Source organism: Callospermophilus lateralis, chromosome 1, assembly GCF_048772815.1.
Source record: "Callospermophilus lateralis isolate mCalLat2 chromosome 1, mCalLat2.hap1, whole genome shotgun sequence".
In the NCBI taxonomy this organism is placed as follows: Eukaryota; Metazoa; Chordata; class Mammalia; order Rodentia; family Sciuridae; genus Callospermophilus; species Callospermophilus lateralis.
Window position 1 is genome coordinate 140,573,817 of NC_135305.1, and position 23,574 is coordinate 140,597,390.

General features: G+C 39.3%; 1 protein-coding gene across 2 annotated transcripts; it reads right to left on the reverse strand.

The window, feature by feature from the left end:
• Positions 1-7,743: 7,743 nt before the first annotated feature.
• On the reverse strand, positions 7,744-23,552 carry Snrpd3 (small nuclear ribonucleoprotein D3 polypeptide). Of its 2 annotated transcripts, none has more exons than XM_076867487.1 (4): positions 23,446-23,552; positions 21,847-21,990; positions 10,005-10,197; positions 7,744-7,988 (listed from the first exon to the last, which is right to left on the reverse strand). In XM_076867487.1, exons 2-4 carry the CDS (start codon positions 21,970-21,972, stop codon positions 7,927-7,929), a joined length of 381 nt encoding a protein of 126 aa, XP_076723602.1. In that variant the 5' UTR covers positions 21,973-21,990; positions 23,446-23,552; the 3' UTR covers positions 7,744-7,926. The 2 variants fall into 2 exon arrangements, with proteins under 2 accessions (XP_076723602.1, XP_076723696.1); XM_076867581.1 differs by having other exon boundaries at positions 23,425-23,551.
• Positions 23,553-23,574: the final 22 nt, after the last annotated feature.

The window sequence follows — 23,574 nt, forward strand, 5'->3', positions numbered from 1 at the left end:
GAATGAACACAACTACTATGTATAACGGTGAGGCTCTAAATATATTTTTTTTACAAATGCGTTTCTTATAGGAAGCATGTAATTGTCTCCTCCTTTTGTGTGCGTGTGTGTTTTATTTTTTAAAATTCCAATCTGAGGGCTGGGGTTGTGGCTCAGAGGTAGCATACTTGCCTGGCATGTGTGAGGCACTGGGTTCAACTCTCAGCACCACATATCAATCAATCAATCAATCAATCAAACAAAGGTCTATCAACAAATTTTTAAAAATCTAAAAAAAATTCCAATCTGAACACTCATGCCTTTTAATTGAAGTATATAAACCATTTATATTTAATATGATTATTAAATAGTCTTGGTCTGTCATCTTGCTATTTGTTTACTATTTTCCTGTTCCCCTTTCCTCCTCTTCTGCCTTATCTTGGCATATTTATGAATCCATTTGTCCTTTGTTAGCTTAATAATTTTCTATTGAAATAAAATTCACATATAATTCACCATTTTAACCATTTTGAAATGTACAGTTCAGTGGTTTTTATGTATTCACAATGTGTGCAACCCTTATCACTGAACTATTACTAAATATTTTCATTACCTCAAAGAGAAACCCTATATTCATCATGCAGGCAAACCCTATTTTCCCTTCCCTTCATTCTCTGGCAACCATTTATCTGCTATCTTTATTATAATTTGTCTATTCTGAATACTTTAAGTAAATGGAATCATATAACATCTTACCTTTTGTGTTTGGCTGCTTCCACTAAACATATTTTCAAAGGTCATCTATGTTGTATTTTACATCTTTTTTATTATTATTTATTTTTTAGTTTTTGGCAGACACAACATCTTTGTTTGTATGTGGTGCTGAGGATTGAACCCCGGCCGCACGCATGCCAGGCAAGCGCGCTACCGCTTGAGCCACATCCCCAGCCCTACATCTTTTATTTACCATTCATGAGTTGATGGATATATGACCATTGGCTTAACTCTTGTCATTTTAGAGTTTATATTATGTACTTTTATTTATTTATTTTTCTTTTGGTTCTGAGGAAATAACCCAGGAGCACTTTACCACTGAACTAATCTCTTTTTCATTTTGCACAGGGTCTTGCTAAAATTGCTGAGACTGACCTCAAACTTGTGACCTCCTGTTTCACAGGCATGCACTTCCACATGCCCAACCTATATACTTTAGCTTACTATAGTTTATCTTCAAGTGATATTGAATCTTATAGTAGTGTACACTCCTTGCTCCCCTCCTGGTCTCTATAATATTATCACACATTTTACTTTTAAATATGCTATAAACTCTAATAGTAATCTTCATTCTTTTGTGTAAATCAAGATTTCCACCTGATTTAAATTCTCTTCTGCCTGAAGGATGTCCTTTAGTGTTTTCTGTATGGAAAGTCTCTTGGAGATAACTTTTTTAAGCCTTTGTATTTCTGAAAAGGGCTTTAACATGATTTTTTTTTTTTTTTTGGTGCCAGGGATTGAACCCAAGTAGTAGTACTTAACTACTAAGCCATATCCCCAGCCCTTTTTATTTTTATTTTGAGGCAGGGTCTCAGTAAATTGCTTAGAGACTCATCAAGTTGCTGAAGCTGGCCTTGAACCTATGATCCTCTTGTGTCAGGTTCCTGAGCCACTGGGATTACAGGCATGTGCCGTCCATCTGGTTTAACATCATTTTTGAAAGATAAGTTTTTCCTAAATTTTCAAAATTAACAGTTTTTTTTTCAGTATAAAAATGCTGTTCTACCATCTTCTGGCATGTATTGTTCCCAATTAGAAATCTACCTTCCTTATCTTTATTTCTTAGATTCTGCCATTTATTTTTTCTCTGGCTACTTCTTAAGATTTTTTTCTCTTCACCACTAGTTTTGAGTTGTATTTGGAGTTCATTTAGCTTCTTGGATCTATAGATTTATAGTTTTTATCAAGTTTGTAAAGGTTTTGGCCATTATTTCCTTAAATAATTTTTGTCTTATATAACTTTGGGGACTTCAATTGCCCATATATTGGGCCATTTAAAATTGTCCCACAGTTCACTTTTTTTTTTTTTTTCCAGATTTTCTTTCCTTTTAGCCGTGCCCACAAGTTCATTAAACTTTTCTTCTGCAATGTCAAATCTATTGTTAATCCCATCCAGCTACAGAAACTTAATTTGGGTTTCTCCTCTACTTAACTTTTGGACATATGTCATAGTTATAGCTTTTTAAATGTTCTTCTCTGCTAATCTAACATCTGTATCAGCTTTGCATTTCTTTTGATTATTATCATTATTGATTGTACTTTCCTCTTTATGATACCAGACATTATTTGTTTTACCTGGATGTTGCATATTTTTATATTCCTATAAAATCTTTTTGAGTCCTGTTGTTCTGGAAAAGTAAGTTTTCTCTTTCAAGTCTTGTTTTTATGACTTGCTAGGCAGGTTCAAGGCAGTGTCCAGTCTATGGCTAATTGTTCCTCATTTATGAAGCAAGATCTTCCTGGATTCTTGTATTAATCATATTTTTTACTTTATGTATTTTATGATGTTCTGACATTTTGGGGCCTTCTTAATCCTAAAGAAACTGCCCCTCCCAGAATTAGTTAATTCTGAGAGATTGCAAACAATCTGCTAGCATACCTTTCACATATAAACCAATCAAATCAAAGTCCACACCTACAAGCACATCCTTATCTAACTCACACACTAAGCCAGTATTTGCCTTACTCCAAATCACCCCAGGGCCAGAAAATTAACAATTAAAGACCACCTTGTTACTCACAGCCTAAAGAAATTATTCAAATGTGCCTACCCAACTCATTTCATGCTGAAACCACAATAAAGCCTCTGAGCCATGTTCTCTATTTGCTCTTTCTGCCTCCTGACTCACCCTGGTGCTTCCCCATATGGCTCTGCATATGGCATGTTCTCTTCTCTTAGGAACTGCAATAATTCTTCTTTGAAGGTAGTTGTCTCCACATCTGTTGCCTTACTGTATTTGATTAAATCAAAATCCTGGGTACATTTGTAAACAAAACTCTATCCAATATCATGTGAATTGAGTTTTTGTCTGGCTGGTATGAACAAGCACTATTCCCAGCCCTGAGAAATGCCAAGCACTCATCTAATCCATTTTCATGATCCTTTCCCTAGTCTCAGTTTGTTCCCTCAGTCATGTGCTAATCTGTACTCTGCTAGATATTCAAGAGGGACCTTCTGCAGCTCTCCTGGGTTCTCTAAACAGCTTTCTTCTTTGGTATTCTGACCTATGAACACCAGCAGCTCAGGCCTCTCTGATTCCTCGACCTAGGCAGTCTGTAGGGTCCACTTCAGTCCTCTTCCCCTGATGCCATAGTCTGGAAACTCTTACAGGGCTTTAAGTTGGAGCAATTGTAGAAGTTCCCTTATAAATAAATTTCCCTATTCTTAGAGGGACTACTCTACTCCTGTTTTCCAGGCACATATAAATCTAGGCAATTACCTTCCTCTTGGCCAGTAGCAGGGAAAAGAAGAAAATCCTGTATGCTTTTTTTCTCCTCTTGTTTAAAAAGATTATGGAATGTCCAGCAGGGGAGTTTAGAAGCTGGGATAGTCAGTAACAGGGAATCAAGTGACTCTAAACCTTCCCTTATAAGAAACCAGAGGTCTGGAGAGAAATGATAGTAGTGGTAGTTAGAATCAAAATCTTTGTTAAATCTTGGTCTAGTTATCTTTCCATCAGATCATCTTTTATTCTCCCCCTACTCCCTACAGTACTAGGGATCAAACCCAAGGCCTTGCACATGCATGCCAGGCAAATCCTCTACAACTGCGTTATATCCCCAGTCCTTTTTTGGTTTATTTATTTATTTTTGGTCCTGGGAATTAAACCCAGGGGCATTTAACCACTGAGCCACATCCCCAGACCTTTTATGTTTTGAGACAGGGCCATGCTAAGTTGCTGAGGCTGACTTTGAACTCATGATCCTCCTGTCTTGAGTTGCTAGGATTACAGGCGTGTGCCACCACGACAGCTTTGGTTTAATTTTAAGATAGTCTTGCTAAGTTGTCCAGGCTCACCTCAAAATTGTGATCCTCCTACCTCAGCCTTTTAAAGTAGCCAAGGGATTACAGGTGTGCACCATGCATCCAGCTCTCATCCTTTATTCTATATCTTCTTTAATCTCACCTAGGTATTTTTCATTTAAAGTAACATAGGGCTGGGGGTATAGCTCAGTGGTAGAGCACTTGCCTAGTGGTAGGGCACAAGGCACTGGGTTTGATTCCCAACACCACAAAAAATAAAAATTTTAAAATAATGTTTTCAAAGAAAATGTTTTCTTTAGAGAGAACATGCTTAAATGTTCCTATTTAAACTTGTTCTTAACTGTTCTTCCCCCAACTGGGCAAAAAGCTGGTACCTTATTCTCTAGCAGAAACAGATTTATGGACAAAGGGACCTTTCTAGAATCAACTTGTAGTTAATATTACATAAAGAAGATCAAAAGATAAGAAAAGGGCAAGGGGGTGCATGGTAGAGGCAGTAAAGATAAGAATAGAGGTAAGTCTGAATAACAGAAATTTCAGGAAAAAAAAAAAAACAGACAAAAAAAAAGGAAGAAAATCATTAGCAAATAATTTAAGAACATTTCCCAGAAACAAAGGACAAGAGTACATCTTGAAAGAGTTCATCATGGGCCTGTCACAAAGCAAGAAAATAGATGATCATCAAGGTATGAACACCGGGCAATTTCAGGATGCTACAACGGAAGGTAGGGGGAAAAAAGGTCATATACAAAGGATCAGAATGGCTTTTGACTCAGAATGGCTTTAGACTCCTCAACAGCAAGGCTAGCTACTAGATGACAAAGTAGCCATGCCTTCAAAACTCTGAAGCAAAACTAAACTAATTCGGGCTGGGATTGTGGCTCAGTGGTAGAGTGCTTGTCTAGCACATGCAAAGCCCTGGATTCGATCCTCAGCACCACATAAAAATAAATAAATAAAATAAAGGTATTGTGCCCAACTACAAATAAAAAATATTAAAACTAAACTAATCCCAACTCAGAATTTCATATCGAATAAAAAATGTGAAAGAACATTTTCATACACGTAGTCTCTCAAAAAAACTACTTCCCACATATCCCTTTTATACCCCCCCCCCCACCCAGTAAGGGAATAAACTGAGGAAAAGGTCATAGGAGTCGTCACAGGAGACTCAAGTTAATGATACCAGTTGAAACAAGATGATAGTGGGCGATCAAGAATAATATATAAATAGAGGAGGCATCAAGGTCTTCAGGTAAGACTAGAGTGTTGACTGGAGTTCTATTTGTGATACATAGAAAACTAAGCAAATAAAATGCAAGATGGGGCTGGAGATGTGGCTCAAGTGGTAGCTCGCTCGCCTGGCATGCGTGCGGCCTGGGTTTGATCCTCAGCACCACATACAAACAAAGATGTTGTGTCCGCCGAAAACTAAAAAATAAATATTAAAAATTCTCTCTCTAAAATAAATAAATAAATAAATAAAATGCAAGAGGATTATTACTTCTAGGGGAAAGTTCTGTAGTTTAGTCTAATACATGGATCAGAATTAATAATTTACCCAATCATAACTAAGCTGAATGTGACTGACTCAGAATTGCAATCAGGGAGATGGGTAGTACATACAAGATATGTGTAGGAGGCAGAGAGATAATTCAAAATATAATGCCTAAAAAAAGAAACAGAAAGTAGCCGCGCGAATGAGTTTATGTTGAGACAAATCAACCAAGACTTGAAAAGGACTGTCTTAAAGCAGGAAAAATGAGAATGAGGCAGACAGGGCAGGAGAGCTGTTAAATATAATTAAACCTACAGAACTATGTTTTCAATATGTGGTAATGACTCTTTCCCCCTGAAATGTAGGATATAAAACTGCTTAAAAGCTGGATACAGTTGCGCATGCCTACAATCTCAGCGCATTGGAAGGCTGAGGCAGGAAGATCAAGAGTTCAAAGCCAGCCTCAGCAACTTAGTGAGGCCCTGAGCAACTTAGCAAGACCTTGTCTCTAAATAAACAAAGAACCAACGGGGGTGGGGTACACCCCCCCCAAACTACTTAAAAAGCCCTTTTAGATTACTCTTCTTTATGACTTATACAACTTTGAAACTGATAGTATAAATATTTAATTAGAAACAACCATACATGAGAACCCTCTTTACTTTTTAGCATCTAGGAAGGGAGGTAGTTTCTATGTGTACAGAATGATGCAAGACTGGTATTATTATTGCATGATTCTAGGGTCTAAAGTTAGCTTTTCACATTCAGGATGTAATTCATTACTGTAATTAAATATAATGTAGCACTAATTAAAGTCTTATCTAAGCTGGGTGTGGTGGTGCACACCTGTAGTTGCAGCTCTTTAGGAGGCTGAAACTGACTACTGGAGTTAGAGATCAGCCTGAACAACATAGGAAGAGTCCATCGCAAAAAAAAAAAAAAAAAAAAAAAAAAGAAAAAAAAAAACTAGCAGGGTGTGGTAGTGCATGCCTATAATCTCAGTGGGGATCTCAAGTTCAAGGCCAGCCTCAGCAATTTAGGAAAGCCCCAGGCAATTAGGGAGACCCAGTAAAATTAAAAGGGCTGGGTAAGTACCCCTTTCTCACCAAAAATATTAGTAACAAATTAACTCCTGGTCAAATCTCAAACAAATGAACTCTTTCAATTCCATTCACAGTGAACAAGTTCATCTGAGATGGCCACCAACCCCACAGCCCCTCTGGGGAAGAGTTCTGCCTAGAGAGGACATCAGACACATGTTATCCAAATCTGTTTGGAGCAGCTGAAGCACCAGAAGGGACACGGGCTGATAGGAGGAGATAGTCTTTGAAACTTTTTTTAAACGTGCCTGTTTTATTTGATCAACTCATTGATGCTTGTTCTTTAGAAGTACTTTGTAAGAATCCTGGAAACTAATACTTCTTGGTAATGTTATGATTACAAGACAAAGCTTGTTGGAAAATTACTACTTGATGCCAAATTAACAAACGTTCAACTTTCTTCTCCCTTTTCCATTACTTGAAGAACCTTATTTAATAAGCAAATTCTAAGGATAAAAAACTGATCCCTTTTTCTCTTGAAGATTTATGTTGTAGCTCATCCTGTATTAAACCCTGGCCAGACTTCTTTTCAGTATTTGACTTCTTTGAGTTGTTCTCAATCTCTGGATTTTTGTCACAATTATTTGCTTTGCATATCTTATCCTCTCCAATTTATCTTTTCTACATTAATGATTAATGTGCCAATCAATGCTGAGATGCTCTGATAAATTCCTAAGGATTTGTTCCCCAAAACCACCACAACACTGCTTATGTAGCCAGGATAGGAGCCACAAATATCTTCTGAATTACTTTGTAGATTACATTACTTTTCCCAAATCCTGAACCACAAGGATTACCAGACTACCAGAGGTCACAGTACTGGACTTTTTCACAAGTCATCTTGGCCATGTGTTGCTAAAGCTGAGCTGATGACATTTCCACAAAAGGCAACTGAACAAGGCACAACATTAAGCACCTGCATCCGAAGACAAAAGAAACAGTCTGTGTTCTTGGAGCTTCTTGAGGTGGGCTTTTCTGGGCTCAACCAACTAGCCTGGAAAAACAGCTTAAACTCTTATCCATAAGTGTGTTATTTCAAACAACTGGCATTCTTCCAAGATACCTCCCAGGGTGTCAAAATTTAACCTGCTGCCAAAGCAAACTCTAAAATGAACACACAGTCCATATTTTCTCAAAAAACAAAATAACCAAATTTATTTAGTTTGACATTTCCTCTGATCTAAAGAGAAAAATGTCAATAAACAAAACAAAAATCCCCAAACAAAACCTAGGACATACATACAGGCACCTATCCCCATGAATTCAGATAATCTAAAAAAGAAGAGTAAAGTTCTGTTCAATAGAGAAAATTATCTTCGTTTTTGGAAGATGTTTCCACGTCCCATTCCACGTCCTCTTCCTCTTGCAGCCACTGAAAGGAATAGAAATGATGAGAACAGGTCAGTGTAGTCAGTGCATGTTCACAACATGGAGCAGCTTAAATCCTGGGACATCAGCTCTGGAAGGGACCTGAAAGGCTACCTGATTGAACATTTCCCTGACCCACAGCACTTTATAATAAGGGGATGAAGACCCAGTAATCACCACCCCACCCCACCCCACCCCAGAGAGGGCTGGGGTGGGGTGGGGTGGGGTGGTGATTACTGCCATTAGAGCAGGAGCCAGCACTTAGATTCCTGCCTTCTAGTCCAGTGATACAAGAGGTGAGAGGCAGTACAGAGAGAAAAGGTGGTCTTGAGGACATAGAAAAAAAGATGAATTCCCAAGGCTGGGCTAGGCCAAGCGAATAAAACGTTACAGATGCATTTAATTCACTTTAAAAATCTGAAACAAATAATTGTTAATATCTGTTAATTCTGAGAAAGGGGTTTTATTCTTTGAGCTTATCTGTATGACAGTAATCATTCATAATAGCAAAACCAAAATAACACTCCCTATACAAAGGACCTCTGTAACACAAGAGGTCTAGGAGGGCATCAGAGGATTTGAAAAACAAATGAAAATATTCTGATGGCTACGAACTGGAGTCTCACCTTTCTCTGCTTTTCCAGAGCCTGGAGCTGTCCTGAAGAGGGAGGAGAGTTCTATGAGAACCCATCCACCTGATGACAGGACTAGCGCCAGGGTGTGAGAGAGGCACAGGTGGTTCAGGCAGAAGTCAGAAGTATAGGCAAACTCACTGCCAAGTGCCTTTTAGTGCATAGCCAGCCAGTGCCCCTGTGGCTGGAGAAATGGTGCAGCTCCACTAGGTCAATCATAGCAACCAAAGGGCAAAAGATTTTTTATTTTTTGTACTGGAGATTGAACTCAGAGACACTTGACCACTGAGCCATATCCCCAGCCCTATTTTGTATATTATTTAGAGACAGCATCACACCGATAACGCCTTGCCATTGCTGAGGCTGGCTTTGAACTCATAATCCTACTGCCTCAGCCTCCCCAACTGCTGGGATTTCAGGTGTGCACCACCTCACCTGGCTTAACTGTTGTTTTTTGAGGGCATTATAAAAGATTACATTATTGTATCTTTAAACTCAAAGCTATATCACTATCAAATATGTAAAATATGCAGCTGAAGATACAAATGAAGGATCCAAGGCCTTCCCTGACTGTAAATCTTTGCTCCACACTAGGCAGTTTCTAAGAGATAACACTTGCTTTCTTACCTAACAATGTAGCAGAACTCTAAAGGGGCCCAAGTATAAAACCTGACTAGGCTAACCTTAAGAAAAGCAGCCTGGCTGTCACTAGATAAAGGCTGGTACACTTCTAGAATGTGCTAAAAGAGGGATTTATTGTCAAATATAAGCAGCTTTGAAGCTACAAATCCTGGGACTGAGGAATTAGCTCAGTGGTAGAGCACTTTTTTAGCATAAGGCTTAATCCTCAGCACTGCAAAACAAAGAAACTGGAAGTCTAGCTCATTATTGGGTAAAGATGGTTCAAACACATATTCCTTGTCTGTAAATGGATTCCCACTGTTAGCATCTCACCAAGTACATGTATCAACACATATCAACAAGTCTTTCTAGGAATGCTGCCCCCGACTGCTTCAAAAATCAGTTCATTCACATTCTGGTATATCTCTGCTCTGCAAACTATCCTTAGGCCTCTTGGATAGAACTTCTGAAAAGGAAGGCCCTTTAATAAAGGTATAATAGAAGATTTATTATCTTAAATGATAGGAAGTCCTGCCTAATTTCTAAAGAGCCACTTTGGATTTTGCATAAGCCCTGTAACTGGGATCAGATCAGGCAAGACCCCACCATTTCAGAGGGTCTCCCAACGCTGCAGGGAAAAAGGGTGGAATTGGGTGTGAAGACAGCTGAGGTCAAGTCCACCCCTACCCATAAGCAGTAACTGGACCTTTTCCTAAAATATAGAAGATAAGCCCTAATTTAAAAACCCATGCAGGAGGAGCACCTACCTTGGGCCTTCAGAATAGCAGCTTTCCCCCTGCCAGCCCCTGAACCTTGATTTTTATTTTTCATGCTCTTTAACATGGGTGCATTTTTCAGCATGTCAGGCAAAATCAGGAAGCGGATCTTGCTGCCACGGATGTACACCTGTTCCAGTTGTGCTACTCTGCCATCTCTGTACGTGACTGTGATGTTGGACATCTGGAAAAAAAAATTATCAGCTTATCAATAAAGGTCAACAGCATGCCAGTTGTGGTGGTGCATACCTGTAATCCCAGCAACTCAGGAGGCTGAAGTAGGAGGACCACAAGATTGAGGTCAGCCTCATCAACTTTTAGTGAGGCCCTAAGAAGCTTAAAGGGACCTTGTCTTAAAGTAAAAAATAAAAAGGGCTGGAGATGTAGCTGAGTGGTTAGGTGCCTCTGGGTTCAATCCCTGGTGCACACAAACACCCAAACCAAACAAACAAACAAACAACAAAGAGAATCTATTAATAACACTAACAGAGAACAGATGTTTTGACTGGTGGGATAGGGGAGTCTAGAATTGCAAAAACTGACATTGTGCGATAAAGGAACTAGGCAATGCTGGTGAACTATCAAAATAATAGTTGGTACTACTGTATGCGCCAGGGACTGCATTAAGCAGGGTAGGTATAAGCTCTTCAACTTTCACAGATTAAAAACCAGAACAAAACAAAACAAAAAAACTATGAATGTGTACAAGGTCAAAGAGCTGGAATGCAGGGGGCAATAGTTTGGAAACAGATGGCCTGGTTCCAGAGCCCCACCTCTGCTGACTATACTGTCTCCTGGGCCAGTATATGAAAAGTTCTTGATGATGATAAACCCTAATTCAAATGTTTTTGTTTTTTTTTTTTTTTAAAGAGAGAGAGAGAGAGACAGAGAGAATTTTAATATTTATTTTTTAGTTATCAGCGGACACAGTATCTTTGTTTGTATGTGGTGCTGAGGATCGAACCGGGCCGCACGCATGCCAGGCGAGCGTGCTACCGCTTGAGCCACATCCCCAGCCCTCAAATGGTTTTTAACTGCTTATCCAAACCATGTCCTCTCCTGCACCTTCCTGGAACTCAGATTACAAAGGTACCATGAAAGTTACAAGCATAGGCCAGATCTAGTTCTGACTCTCCTATAGTACAGGGCCCAAGAAGTGGAGATGGCAGTACTACTCCCAGGGTTTGCAATACTAACGAGGCATGAGGCAAAAGCTTAAACAAGAAGGAGGGTACTCAGGCAGGAACTTTTAGAATGTAAGGACTGGGTCCTTGAGTCAGAATCATGACTGAGGATAGAGTCATCACTTTAGAGATGAATCACTCAAGTTTGTGGACAGAGGAAGGGCTAACAGGATTAAGGTAACACTTTAGGAAGTAGAATGTGCCAACATGGGCAGATGTGGGCTGGAGGGAGGGAGCCTCTAGGTGAGAGCAGCCAGCAGACATGCTGGGTGTGGGAAGAAATACAGATCTGCCAGTATCAAATTCAATAGATGCCACATTTACCGAAGTAGTCTTCTGAACAGAGGAGAGAATTATCTTTGTGTGTGTGTGTGTGTCCAATTTCTATTCATAAAGTTCCAGTCCATCTTTTTTTTTTTAAATTTATGACATTACAGAAGTAAGCTGAAATGTATTAATATTTTATTCTTACATTTCTGACAGAAAAATGCATGAGCAAAATAAAAAATAAACAGGGAAACACTTATAAAACTAGACATAGACCTCAGCATTAATGACTGAACAGAAAAAGGAATTAAAATGTTTTAATTAAACAATCACAAGTGGATGACAGTGTTTATTAACTGATATTTTGTAAGCTATTTAAAATGGGATCACTGTTCAGAAACTACACAGATGTATCATGGGTGAACAGCAAAGGAATTATAGATGAAAAAGAATCTGCACTGTTTAGCTGCTCCTCATGCCATCTGTGTCCAAGGGAAGCCTGACATTGACTAATTAGATTTTGAGCTATACTAATACTGGTAGTAGGATCTGCCTATCAGTAGATCCTTCCACTGGATTCACAATTTTGATCTGTATGCCAGCCATTTGGTGCCTCAATGCCCAATTATAACAGCCAATCAAGAAAGAAAAGTATCTGGAAAGAATAGTAGTCTGAGCAGATGCATCCAAACCTGCACTGCATCCAGCATTGCCATGTGTCATCATGGGAAAGCGAGACTGATGCACTGTCAACTGGTGGAGCTTGGATAAATCTGGCTGTCAAATGGCTAACTGTCCTTGAATGATATAAGCCTCTAGAGGTAGTCCCTCTAAATCAGGGTTAAGACACAAGAAAGGGGTAGTGTGGGGCAAGTTCACTGTTGCTGCCTGTGAGATACTTGTCCTGATAATCTGCAAAGATGATGGAAAGGTCTGGGTTGAGGCTCAGTGGTAGAGCCTAGCAACTGTGAGGCTCTGGGTTCAATCTTCAGTACCACATAAAAATAAATAAACAGAAAAAGATACCGTGTTCCATCTAAAACTAAATATATATATATATATATTTATATTTATATACGTATATATATATATATGTATGTATATGTATACACACACACACACACACACACACATACATACCAGCAACAGCGATGGCCCATTCACTTGAATTGGGGTGCACATCCCCCGCCATCTTACAACCACCTTTTCCAATGAGAGAGCCACACTGACTAGCAAGGATAACTGGGAGTCTATGGACAGCTGTACTGATCATAGAGCTGCTGATGTCTTCTTTCAGTTATGCCAATGTCTATAGCAAATACGGCTAATTTTCTCAGGATAACCCCTTTCCTTGAACATCTTAACCAATTCTCTCTTCTGATGACATTACCAACTTCCTTTGCATACGTAAGTAGATGTGGAGGAGGAAAGGAAATGGCGAAAGAGATTCAGGGGATATGCAGAAGGCATCAGGTTTTGGTTATCGCCTTTGCTCATATGGGTAAGAGGACTGTAATTTATTCAGAATGGGCCAAGCCCAACAACAGTGTGTTGTTTTCTCCAGATTTCTGTCTTGTTGCTATCTTACACTTACTTGCTCTCCAAATGATACCTGGTTAGGTAGTCTCTGCTTGAAAACACAGAATAAAAAAAGACCAACAATGCTCTGGACTTTCCCCACTCTAACTGTGCACTCAGCTAGAATGGTTTCTAGAGCTTCAATTTACTGTTTATGTTTTACCTTCAGGGGCAACAGGATTCTGGTTTCCTATCAAGCCTTCTGCTATGGGTTCCATACCCCCAGTTTGTTAATTTCACAACTCCTATTCTTCCCTTGAAGACTATCATAACCTCTGGTGCCACAAATGAACACAATTATGGTTTATTACTCAAGACAAAAACCTGCATTCCACCAGGCTCCCCAATACCAGATATACCCATTAACTCTCTAGAAGACAAAAATGGCTGAGGTCCTCTAACTGAATGAATGTCATCTGTACCCAGGAGTTTAACCCTGGGTACTCTGAAGAATTCTCTGAGTCCCAGTTCCTTTCTATAGTGAGGAAAAAAAATGTAACAAAGCCAATACTTCCTGAGTACTGACTAGACACCGGGAGCTATCACAGGTGACTGATTTGCTATAGTAATTAATTTCATACCTCAAGACCCTACCAGAGAGATGGGACAGATACCATCCCCAGCCCCACTGGAGAGATGAAGTAGCATAGCCTGTCAGAGGCAGATCTATCTCTGGAGCCCTGTGCCCTTAACCATTCTATTCTACCCAGGATCACGTTGCCCTATGTAGTTTGGCTGGGATTTGAACCCAGGTCCATCTAACTCTAAACCCATACACTTAGCCACGGCAACAGATTTCCTTCCTGAAATTGTCAAAGAGCCAATCAAACAAAACAAAGTATGTCTAAGCTCTCAATTACCTAACACATAACAGAAACTCAGAAAAAGTCAAATCTGAATGATAATTAAAAATATCTATTTTAGCAGCCGTGCTACTGCTAAGCCACATCTCTAGCACACACTGACACATCTCCCTCTTTCCCTGTCAGAATCCTACCCTGCTTTGAAACTCTCCAAAGGAAGCTATCACACAGGTCCAATAAGACCTTGTGTGCTTTCACAAATAGCTCAGGTCCTGGCTGAACAAGAGATTCTAATGCCAAAAGACATGTACTTCAACACTAAGATTCAGGCTCACTACTGTTCTTATGCTTTCTTTGCAACACCAGAGGGGAAATGGCTGCACAGCCTCACAGTACTACTAGTTGTCCCCCATAAAGCCAAAGGAAAGGTAGAAACTCTTTTTGCAGTACTGGGAACTGAACCCAGGGGGCATGTTAACACTGAGCTACATCCCTCAAACTTTTTTGAGACAGGGTTTCACTAAGTTGCCCAGGTTGTTGAAGAATTTGCTATCCTCCTGTTTCCTGAGTAACTGGGATTACAGGTGTGCACTAACATGGCCAAAGACACCAACTTTTGAGTGGACTGTTTTCATGAAAGTTAGGACAGAACACTGAGTTTAATCAACTACCTAAACAGCCACAATGAAACACAAATGGTGAAAGCCAGGTACACAACTGAAATAACACTTGATACTGAGATGTAAACAGCTAGCTCTAGCTCCAAGATTGTGAAGTAATGCTGGGTTGTGTTGTGTGGTGATATGAAAAAATAAACAAACAAATAAATTATAGATATATATATATATATATGTATATATGTGTGTGTGTGTGTCTGTATGTATAAATATATATATTCACATTTTTTTTTTTTTTGAGGGAGTGTCCATCCATGGTTCCTAACTCACAACTCCTCCACTACCACCAAGGCAGGCCATAAAAATTGCCTTTCTATCTTAGAGCTGGTCATAAAGAAATGCTGACCTACATTGTCTGATAGCAGACTATGAGGGGTCCTGTCCTGTATCTAGGAGGAAGGAATACTGGACAGAAAGGCCAATTAGAATCCATAAAGACAGGTCTTGCTGGGTTTCCTCACTTAGTCTATTAGCATTAGACCATAGCTTTTTTGCCCAATTGCCTTTCTACTTGTCTGTCCATATTTCCATCATGTCTAGGCAATAAAATCTCCATAAAAACCCCAAAAGACAAGAGTGCCATGAGACAGAGGTTTTCAGGAAGGTGATGTACCTGGAAAGGGCATGGGGATTCCAATGTCCCTTCCCCACTGCCTTGTCCTGATTATCTATCTATATTCTTTTAATATCCTTCATAGTAAACCAGTAAACATAAGTGTTTTCCTGAATTCTGGGAGTTGGTTGAGCAAATTGATCAAACCATGACCAACTTGGTATAAATTAGGGGTACCATTGGAGGGGGTAGTGGACCCCTAATTTATAATAAGTTGGTCAGAAGCACAGATAAAACAACCTAGGGCTTGCAATTGGCATCTCAAGGATGGTGGCAGTCTTGCAGACCAAGTCCTCAACCTATGATATCTGATGCTATCTCCACATAAATAATGTTAGGACTGAACTAAACTAGGAGAAACTAATTTGACTGGTAAACACTACAAAAGTGACTGCTTGCTAAGTATTAGGAAAAACTTTTACATATTTGGTGTCAGAAGTGTTTTGGGTTGCAACAGTATGTTAGGAAAAACCAAGTGGAGTTTGAGTTGATTTTTCTTTCTGTATCTTTAGGGGGTGCCTCAGGACTATCAACATGCTAGAAATGTACATTTTTAGGACAATTACACACATACACAAGAAAGATATAGTCACTTAGTTGCCACTGTTGTAATGGGAATATTAACTTATGAACTTACCTATCTTTATTCTTAGAAAACACAAAATACAAAAGTATTAAGGGGCAAGGGAGTATGATGAATGCAATCCACTCTATGGTCATGTCAAAGCTCCAAAAGCACCATCTCAACTTTTACAGAACTCACAATTCTATCATTTTCTTTCACCAAAACTTGTAAAAATTTTGTCACTTTGTTTATGATGAAATGGATTTGGTCCTTACTCTCAGATTCTACTTAAGACTTTATGAACACACATTAATTAACACATGCTTATCATTTTGTTTTTCTTGTTATTTCACTCATTATTTTGGGGGGCAAGGGGGAACAAAAATTTTTATCTTTTTCTTTGAGATAGGGCCTCATTATGTTGCCCAGGCTGGCCTCAAACTCATTGGTTCAAGTGAACCTCTCGCTTCAGCCTCCCAAGTAGGGATTACAGAACCCAGATGAAAAATGTAACTGCATGATTTCAGTCAAAATAACTATTCAAGCACTTGTTTTCTTCCATGTATTTATATGTATCATTTATAGTTTTATTTCTGCAAAATTGGAAACATTTTGGAGTTTTGAACCATCCCCCCCAACTTACATCAACCATGCTTCCAAACATTAAATAGTCATCCATTTTTACAGGGTGAATATTCTACGTAACCATAGTTTAACCTCAATTTATTTAGCTCTATTAACAGAAATATTGGTTTTCATGTTTTCTTTACTAAAAATACCACAGCAATGGATACCATTGGCACATATATTTTTGTCTACAATATTAAACTGGTTCTTAAAACTCTTTCCACACTGACATATGGTAAACATATTTAACAGAAAGGATACACAGTAGAATTTTATGTAGAATTTCCACCTCTACTGACAGTTTATCAAGGAATTCTTGGTAGCATTATTAATTTTATTTTCAACTTTGAGTATTCTTATTATTTGCTAATTTACACATTTGACTCTTAAGGCCTTTTTTTACATGTTATATTCCATTTATATATTTTTTCCTTTGTGAGTCACCCATTTTATGTCTTATGTTTACTTTTAATTGGAATAACATTCTTGACTTGTAAAAAACATTTATATAATAGCTTTTCATCATTAAAAAATTATATGACGACCTAAGTGTTTGAATACTGACCAACTGAGCTAGAAGACACCCAGCATTCCCTAAGAATCTATGAAGACACTCTGGAACCTTGCACACTGGACTCCTAATAAAACCTACAGTCATAAAGATCTCCCTCAAAAGGCTACCTGTATATGGTCTTGTGTTAAAATTACATGCTTATTCTTTCTCATTATCCCTCACCTTCAAGTCTTCATGGTTTTTTAATATCTTACCAAATACCGGGCTCTTTCTTTTTGTGGAACTGCGGATTAAACCATACATGCTAGGCAAGTGCTCTACACTCAGTTACATCCCCACCCCTGTTTAATTTATTTTGAACAGGGTATTGCTAAGTTGTCCAGGCTGGCCTGGAACTTTCAATTCTCTTGCCTCAGCCTCTTGAATAAATGGAATTAAAAGAGTGTACCACTACATCACACTTGCATTCTTAGACAGGATGGTTTAAGTCTTTATTGGGTACAGAGAGACGAAGAACAGAAACTTGCACCATTAGGGGCCTTTAGTTCTAAGTCTTACATCCCCACGTTGGACAAGAGATGAGGGATGTCACATCTCTGCTACAAACAAAAAATGGCTAATAAGAATCATGCGGCAGGTCACAAGGGCCCTTGCTCAACCCCATCCACACTCTTAAGAGGATGCTCACAGCAAAAGTAGTAGTACAATATCACCCATAGCTGATGTCATAATCTTCAGAATTGGTCACCAGACAATACTTGCCTTGCAGTTGTGAGGTTATAGGGGAAAGTAAAGGCTGCTACCTTCTAAACCACAGATGCACAGAACTGCTAGCAGCCTCTGACCCACTAAATGCTACTTCAGGGGATCTCATCACAGGTTTAATGCATGCTTTCATTACATTTCCAAATATCAAAAAAAGTATTATAATAGGTTAATTTAGAAATATCCAAGGGACCCTAAAAGAAGCCATATTTTACTTCTAAAAATACTAGGAATACTATTGAAAATATCATCTAATATATTTTCCTAGCATATCTGAGTGCCAGGAAAATCTGTACAACTTATGAACACTATACATCTTAGTAATGATATAAAGGTACCCGAATATAACTTTATTTAATGTACAGGGATTTGGGGTTATATTGCTGGGAAATGACTGCTTATGGTTTCATTTTACTCTCTAGTCCAGCTTACCTGAACCAAGACACATTCCTCTATTTTTATCCTACCATATAAGGGGCTGAGGGTGTAGCTCAGTGGTAATGTTTGTCTAGCATGCATAAGGCCCTGGGTTTGATTGCTAACATGTACACACATGTACATGCATACACACACACATTGAGGAAGGGAGGAAGAAGTTGTTAGAGAAGATAAAGTAGGATATCGGGGCTCTTCATTTTTCATTTTATTTTTTGTATCGAGGATTGAACCAAGGGGTGCTTAACCACTGAGCCACATCCTGAACCCTTTTTTACATTTTATCTTGAGACAGGGTCTTGCTTAGTTGCTTAGCTAAAATTGGCTTTGAACACACGATTCTCCTGCCTCAGCCTCCTGAGTGCCACTGAGCTGCTGGGATTACAGGCGTGCACCACTGTGCTGGGTTTATTCCTTTTTTTTTTTTTTTTTGTTTTTTAAATGTTGCTTGAACTACCAATTCTTCTGCCTTAGTCTCCCAAGCAGCTGGGGCCTTAGGCACACACCCCCATGCCCAGCTTACAACATTTAACTGTACTCTCATGAAGCAGAAATTCAAGGTCACTGCTTTGATAGCCACGGGTAGGTTCCCACAATAAACCCTTAAATTGGAAGGTGGGTTTTTTTATTATGATTTTATGGTGCTGTGGATCAAACCCAGGGCCTTGTGCATGCATTCAAGGGATCTAACACCGAGCTATATAGTGGCTCTAATTCTTTTTGAAAGTTTTTATAAGGCAAATACTAAACCTCAAAATACATGTTGGGAAAGAAGTCCATCAACTGAGATTCTTGCAACTGTTATCCAAATCTTTGCAAAGTGCTAACCCACCCCATTTTTATAATAGAAAATGTTATTAACGCTACCCTCTGGCAAAGAATAAGCAGGAAGAATATTGGGAGTATGACATAATTTCCAAAGGGCAGACTGACCAGCTAGGAAGGAACATATGGCCGGGTATTCCCTGAGTACAGTGCTCAGTGTTTACTTGCTGCCAAGTTGAATGCCACACAGATTGCTATATTCAGTGAGCTTAAGTTCTGGTAGACCCAATGAAGCCTCATCATTTTGACATGGATAGGGTTAGAGACTTGTGTCCCTGCAAAAATCCACACATTGAAGCCCTAATCCCCAGTAACTCAGAATGTGATTATGTTTACAATTAAGTTAAAAAATGAGGTCATTAGGGTGGACCTTAACACATATACTGGTGTCCTTATTAAGAGCGGATTTGGGGCTGGGGTTATGGCTCAGCGGTAGAGAGCTTGCCTAGCAAATGTGAGGCCCTGGGTTCAATCCTCAGCACCACATAAAAATAGTTTAAAAAGGGGGGTGGGGACTCGGACAGAGATGCTATAGAGGAAAGACCACGTGGGAGAAGATGCCTTCTACAGCTGAAGAGAGCCTGGAATAGATCCTTCCCTCATGGCCCTATCAAGAAACCAATCCATCAATACACTGATCTCATACTTTTAGCCTCTAGGAAAGGTGAGAAAACAGAATTCAGTTGCTTACACCATCCAGTCTGTAGAACTTTATTATGGTAGACCCAGAAAACTAATACAGGCAGGGAAGCAGGGAAGCCCCCCATCCAACATTTGACACACATCTCTCATTTCCTCTGTACCATGGTTCTTATCCCTGATGTGGAGAAAGAAATAGTGTGTGAAAGAGGTCCAAAGTTTATCCCAAGTCATACTAGATGGCAGACTGCAACGTGATTTCAGGTCTAATACCAATGGTCTGTAAGTCTGAGGCCCTGAAGATTCAGTACATTGCCCAAATTAATTAACTAAAAAAAAACAAGTATTTCAATAAGCACATTAAGAGTCACTACCCTAAGTCTTGCATTCTACTCTCCAAACTAAAGTGCCTTGAAACAGATGAGGATCTCTTAAGCTAAAAGACTGCACTTATGAAAGTAAAAGAGTAACAGAGGCCAGGCCCTTTATAGCACAAAGAGAGGTGCAAATTTTCAGACCCTCCTGTTGAACAGATAGCACAGGAGCCTGTACTCTCACAAAAACACTGAGGAGATTAACCTCAGTTTCTGATGTCAATCTCCTTGCATTCAAAGGAAATGCCTGAGGTGGTCAACCTGGCAGGAAGATGATGGATACTCAAAGGTACAGAAAAAAAATCACAAATAAATAAATGAACACTGTAAAGCAATAGACAGTCTGAAACCCTGACCCTCATTTTAATCCAGGATAAGGCTCTTTACCTCTCCAACCTAGAGAACAGTAATAGGTACCTTACATTGAACAATACCAACATGTGAGGCACTGAGCTACCTGCTGCACACACATAACTCATCTGATATATATAACAATCATGAGATTTAGGTATTATCCTCGTAGCAGTCTCCCTCAAGAGACAACAGACTTTGAATAGTACAGGGACCTGATAGCCTCAAGCTGCCACCTGTGGCATTCACCCTGTGGTGTCTCTTTCCACAAACTCTCGGCCAAATACTAACCATGGCAGGAGTACTAGAGTCAGACCATTTCTGTTCTATTCTAAACTTCTCATAGAAGCAATCCCTATTTGGCTGAGACTTTTTCAGAGCTATGCTGCAGTATGAGGCTCTTTCTGCTCAACCCTCCTTTCCCTAGTTAAACTAACACCTCAGACTGAAAATTCTCTTGCCTACTCATGCTTATTTGTTCCATTATCCTTTGTTGTTTTTATTTGTGTTCTTAGGAATTGAACTCAGTTGCTTTACCACAGAACTACATCTTTAGATCTTATTTTTTATTTGAAACACTAAATTGCCTCAAATTTGCAGTTGCCTTGCCTCAGATTCCCAAGTTGCAAGGATTATAGGTGTATGGCACCATACCTAGCTCTATTATCCTTTACTGACATTTCCTGAGTAAAACTTTTATATATCCAACTATGAGAGCCCCCAAATAACACCATCTCTATTTTACAGAAAAGGAAACAGACAATTCATATGCTTAAGGTCAGCTAGTTAGAATTCAAATCCACATTTTTGATTCCAAAGTTCAAACTCTTAACCACAGATTTAAAGAACAAAGATCATATCAAGTAATGCTATAAAAATTCATGTGACTATGGTCTGGGGTTGTGGTTCAGTGGTAGAGCATTTGCCTAGCGTATATGAGGCACTGGGGTTGATTCTCTGTACTGTATATAACTAAATGAGTAAAGGTCCATCAGCAACTAATATTAAAAAAAAAAATTTCATGTGACTATGCAAAAGACAAAGTAGTGCTATGAGAAGGGTACCACATCGGGAAGCTTTTCCGTCATGTATTAGCTGAATGATGTCTAGTAGCTTAATTCTTTAATCTCATTCTCTCTACTTTATGGATGTCAAGATTATCATCAAACTTGCTTCTTCACAAGGTAGTTACAATAATCAAATAAGTTTCTTCCTCCAAGAAAAAAAGTAAGAACACACTGTATGAGTTGAAGATTTTGCCAACTGCAAAGCATGTGGGGAAAATGAATAACAGTCCTGACTCTGAAGGAGTTTACCAAAGGGAACAGCAACATTTCTCTAAAATAGCCCTTTAAAATATGGGAGAAAATGATTACAGGATAGAGAAAACAAAGGACAAAATTCCAAATTTATATATGGCTTTTCTGCCTAAAACCATGAGTTTCCTGTTCATGTATATAGTCTGAGAGCCTATGAGTGCCTAGCACACATTAGGCATTCAGTAAATAATTGATGAATGAGAAGAGCCTCATAAAAACCTCTAATCACCCACCACCCTTTTGTCCTCTGAGATACTGGAACACACCTCCCTCACAACCTCATGTAAAGCAGGGTACCTGGCAGTTCATATTGTCTTCTGCTTCAATGAGCTTTCCTCGGTATACCTCACCCGTGTTTGTCTCACATGTCACAATGTGGCCCTCGGCCTCATGCAGAACTTTAATCGGCACACCAATAGACATCTTGGCCGGAACAGAGTTCTACAGTGAGAGAAACAACATTCAGTTAATCTTTCAGAGTCCAAGAAGGGCTGGTACTCCAAGATGCCAAAGCTACAATTTCAATAAAAGAAAGGGAGCGGGCTGGGGTTGTGGCTCAGTGGTAGAGCACTTGTCTGGAATGTGTGAGGCACTGGGTTCGATTCTCAGCACCACATATAAATAAATGTTCATCAACATCTAAAAAAATTAACAAAAAGAAAGGGAGCTTAGTTCTTGGCTTGGAAGAACCACAGCAAACTCATGCAAGATGTGAGATGGAGAGGAGTCATAGGATGGACAAAGAGAAAGCTAATAGGAATGAAAAGAACCCCTCCCTTCTCCCACCCTACTATGTGTCCCTTAATTTTTATCAAAATAACTAATAATCAATACAGTGTGCATGCTGGGGGAGAGAGGACTGACATGCACGTTCAGAATAATATATTTGTCAACCTACAATTGCTAGTGACTCAATTTTGAGAATGTTATAGACCTGAGTTGTTTAGAATGGTAGTCACTGTCTACATGCACCTAATTAAACTTAAATAAAACAGAAAATTCAGTCAGTCACCCTAGGCATATTGCAAATGCTCAACAACCATGTGTGGCCAGAGACCACAATACTAGGTAGTACAGACACAGACCAAAGGACCCAGACAAATCTAAGAGCGGAGGTTGTGCTTTTCAACTCAGGTCTTTTGACTCTCCATTTATTGCACTACCAAGACTAAGGAAAAAAAGTATCAAAATGTTCAGAGTGATAACCTGCTGTAAGCAAGCAATGTTACTGTGAAGGAAAAATAATCAGAATAAATGTTTGATTTACACTAATTAAAAAGAAATAAGCGGCGAACATTTTAGTGAGATGACTCAATGACTCATATGTGGAACACATACCATGTGTTCAAGAGACAAAGAAAGTAGATGGATAAAGAAAAGGCCTTGGTGAGAATTCACGGCTTTCAGCTTTAGGAATTTGTATTATAACAATAGGGAGCTACAGGATTATACATAGGAAAATACATAATGAAAAAACAACAGCACTTATAAAATGATTCGAACATACAGCTTAAAAGCAGAAAAACTTGTTACACCTTCTACAGCAGTCTGGAAAGCACTGCAAGAAAGAGGCAGAAATGCAAAGACCTTTGAAAAGGATGACCCAAACAGGACTTCGGGGAAGAAAATGATTAGGCAGAAGTGATTCCAAGATTTCCTGGATATTTCGGAAAACAATGACCTGTAGAAGCATAGGAAGTGAAAATCACCTACTTTGGGGAACAGTTAGTGATTAACTATTCCAAGTGCTAATGATATGAAGGAGCGGGCCCCGCTTCCCGCTCTCCTCCCTCCCTCCCTTATTCCGGCTGAGTTCCGGGGCAGCGTATCCTTCTCCGACGTCCAGCCCTCACAAGTGCCTCGGCCTCCCCTCACCCATCCTCGGTCTCTCCTCACCGGCGGCGGCCTACTTCTCCTTCTCCAAGATGTAGCTAAAACTGACGCGACTGCAAAGGCGTGAGGAAAGCGAATGGCGGCAACTACGTTCCCAGAATACCACGGGTTCCCAAAATGCCGCGCGCATGA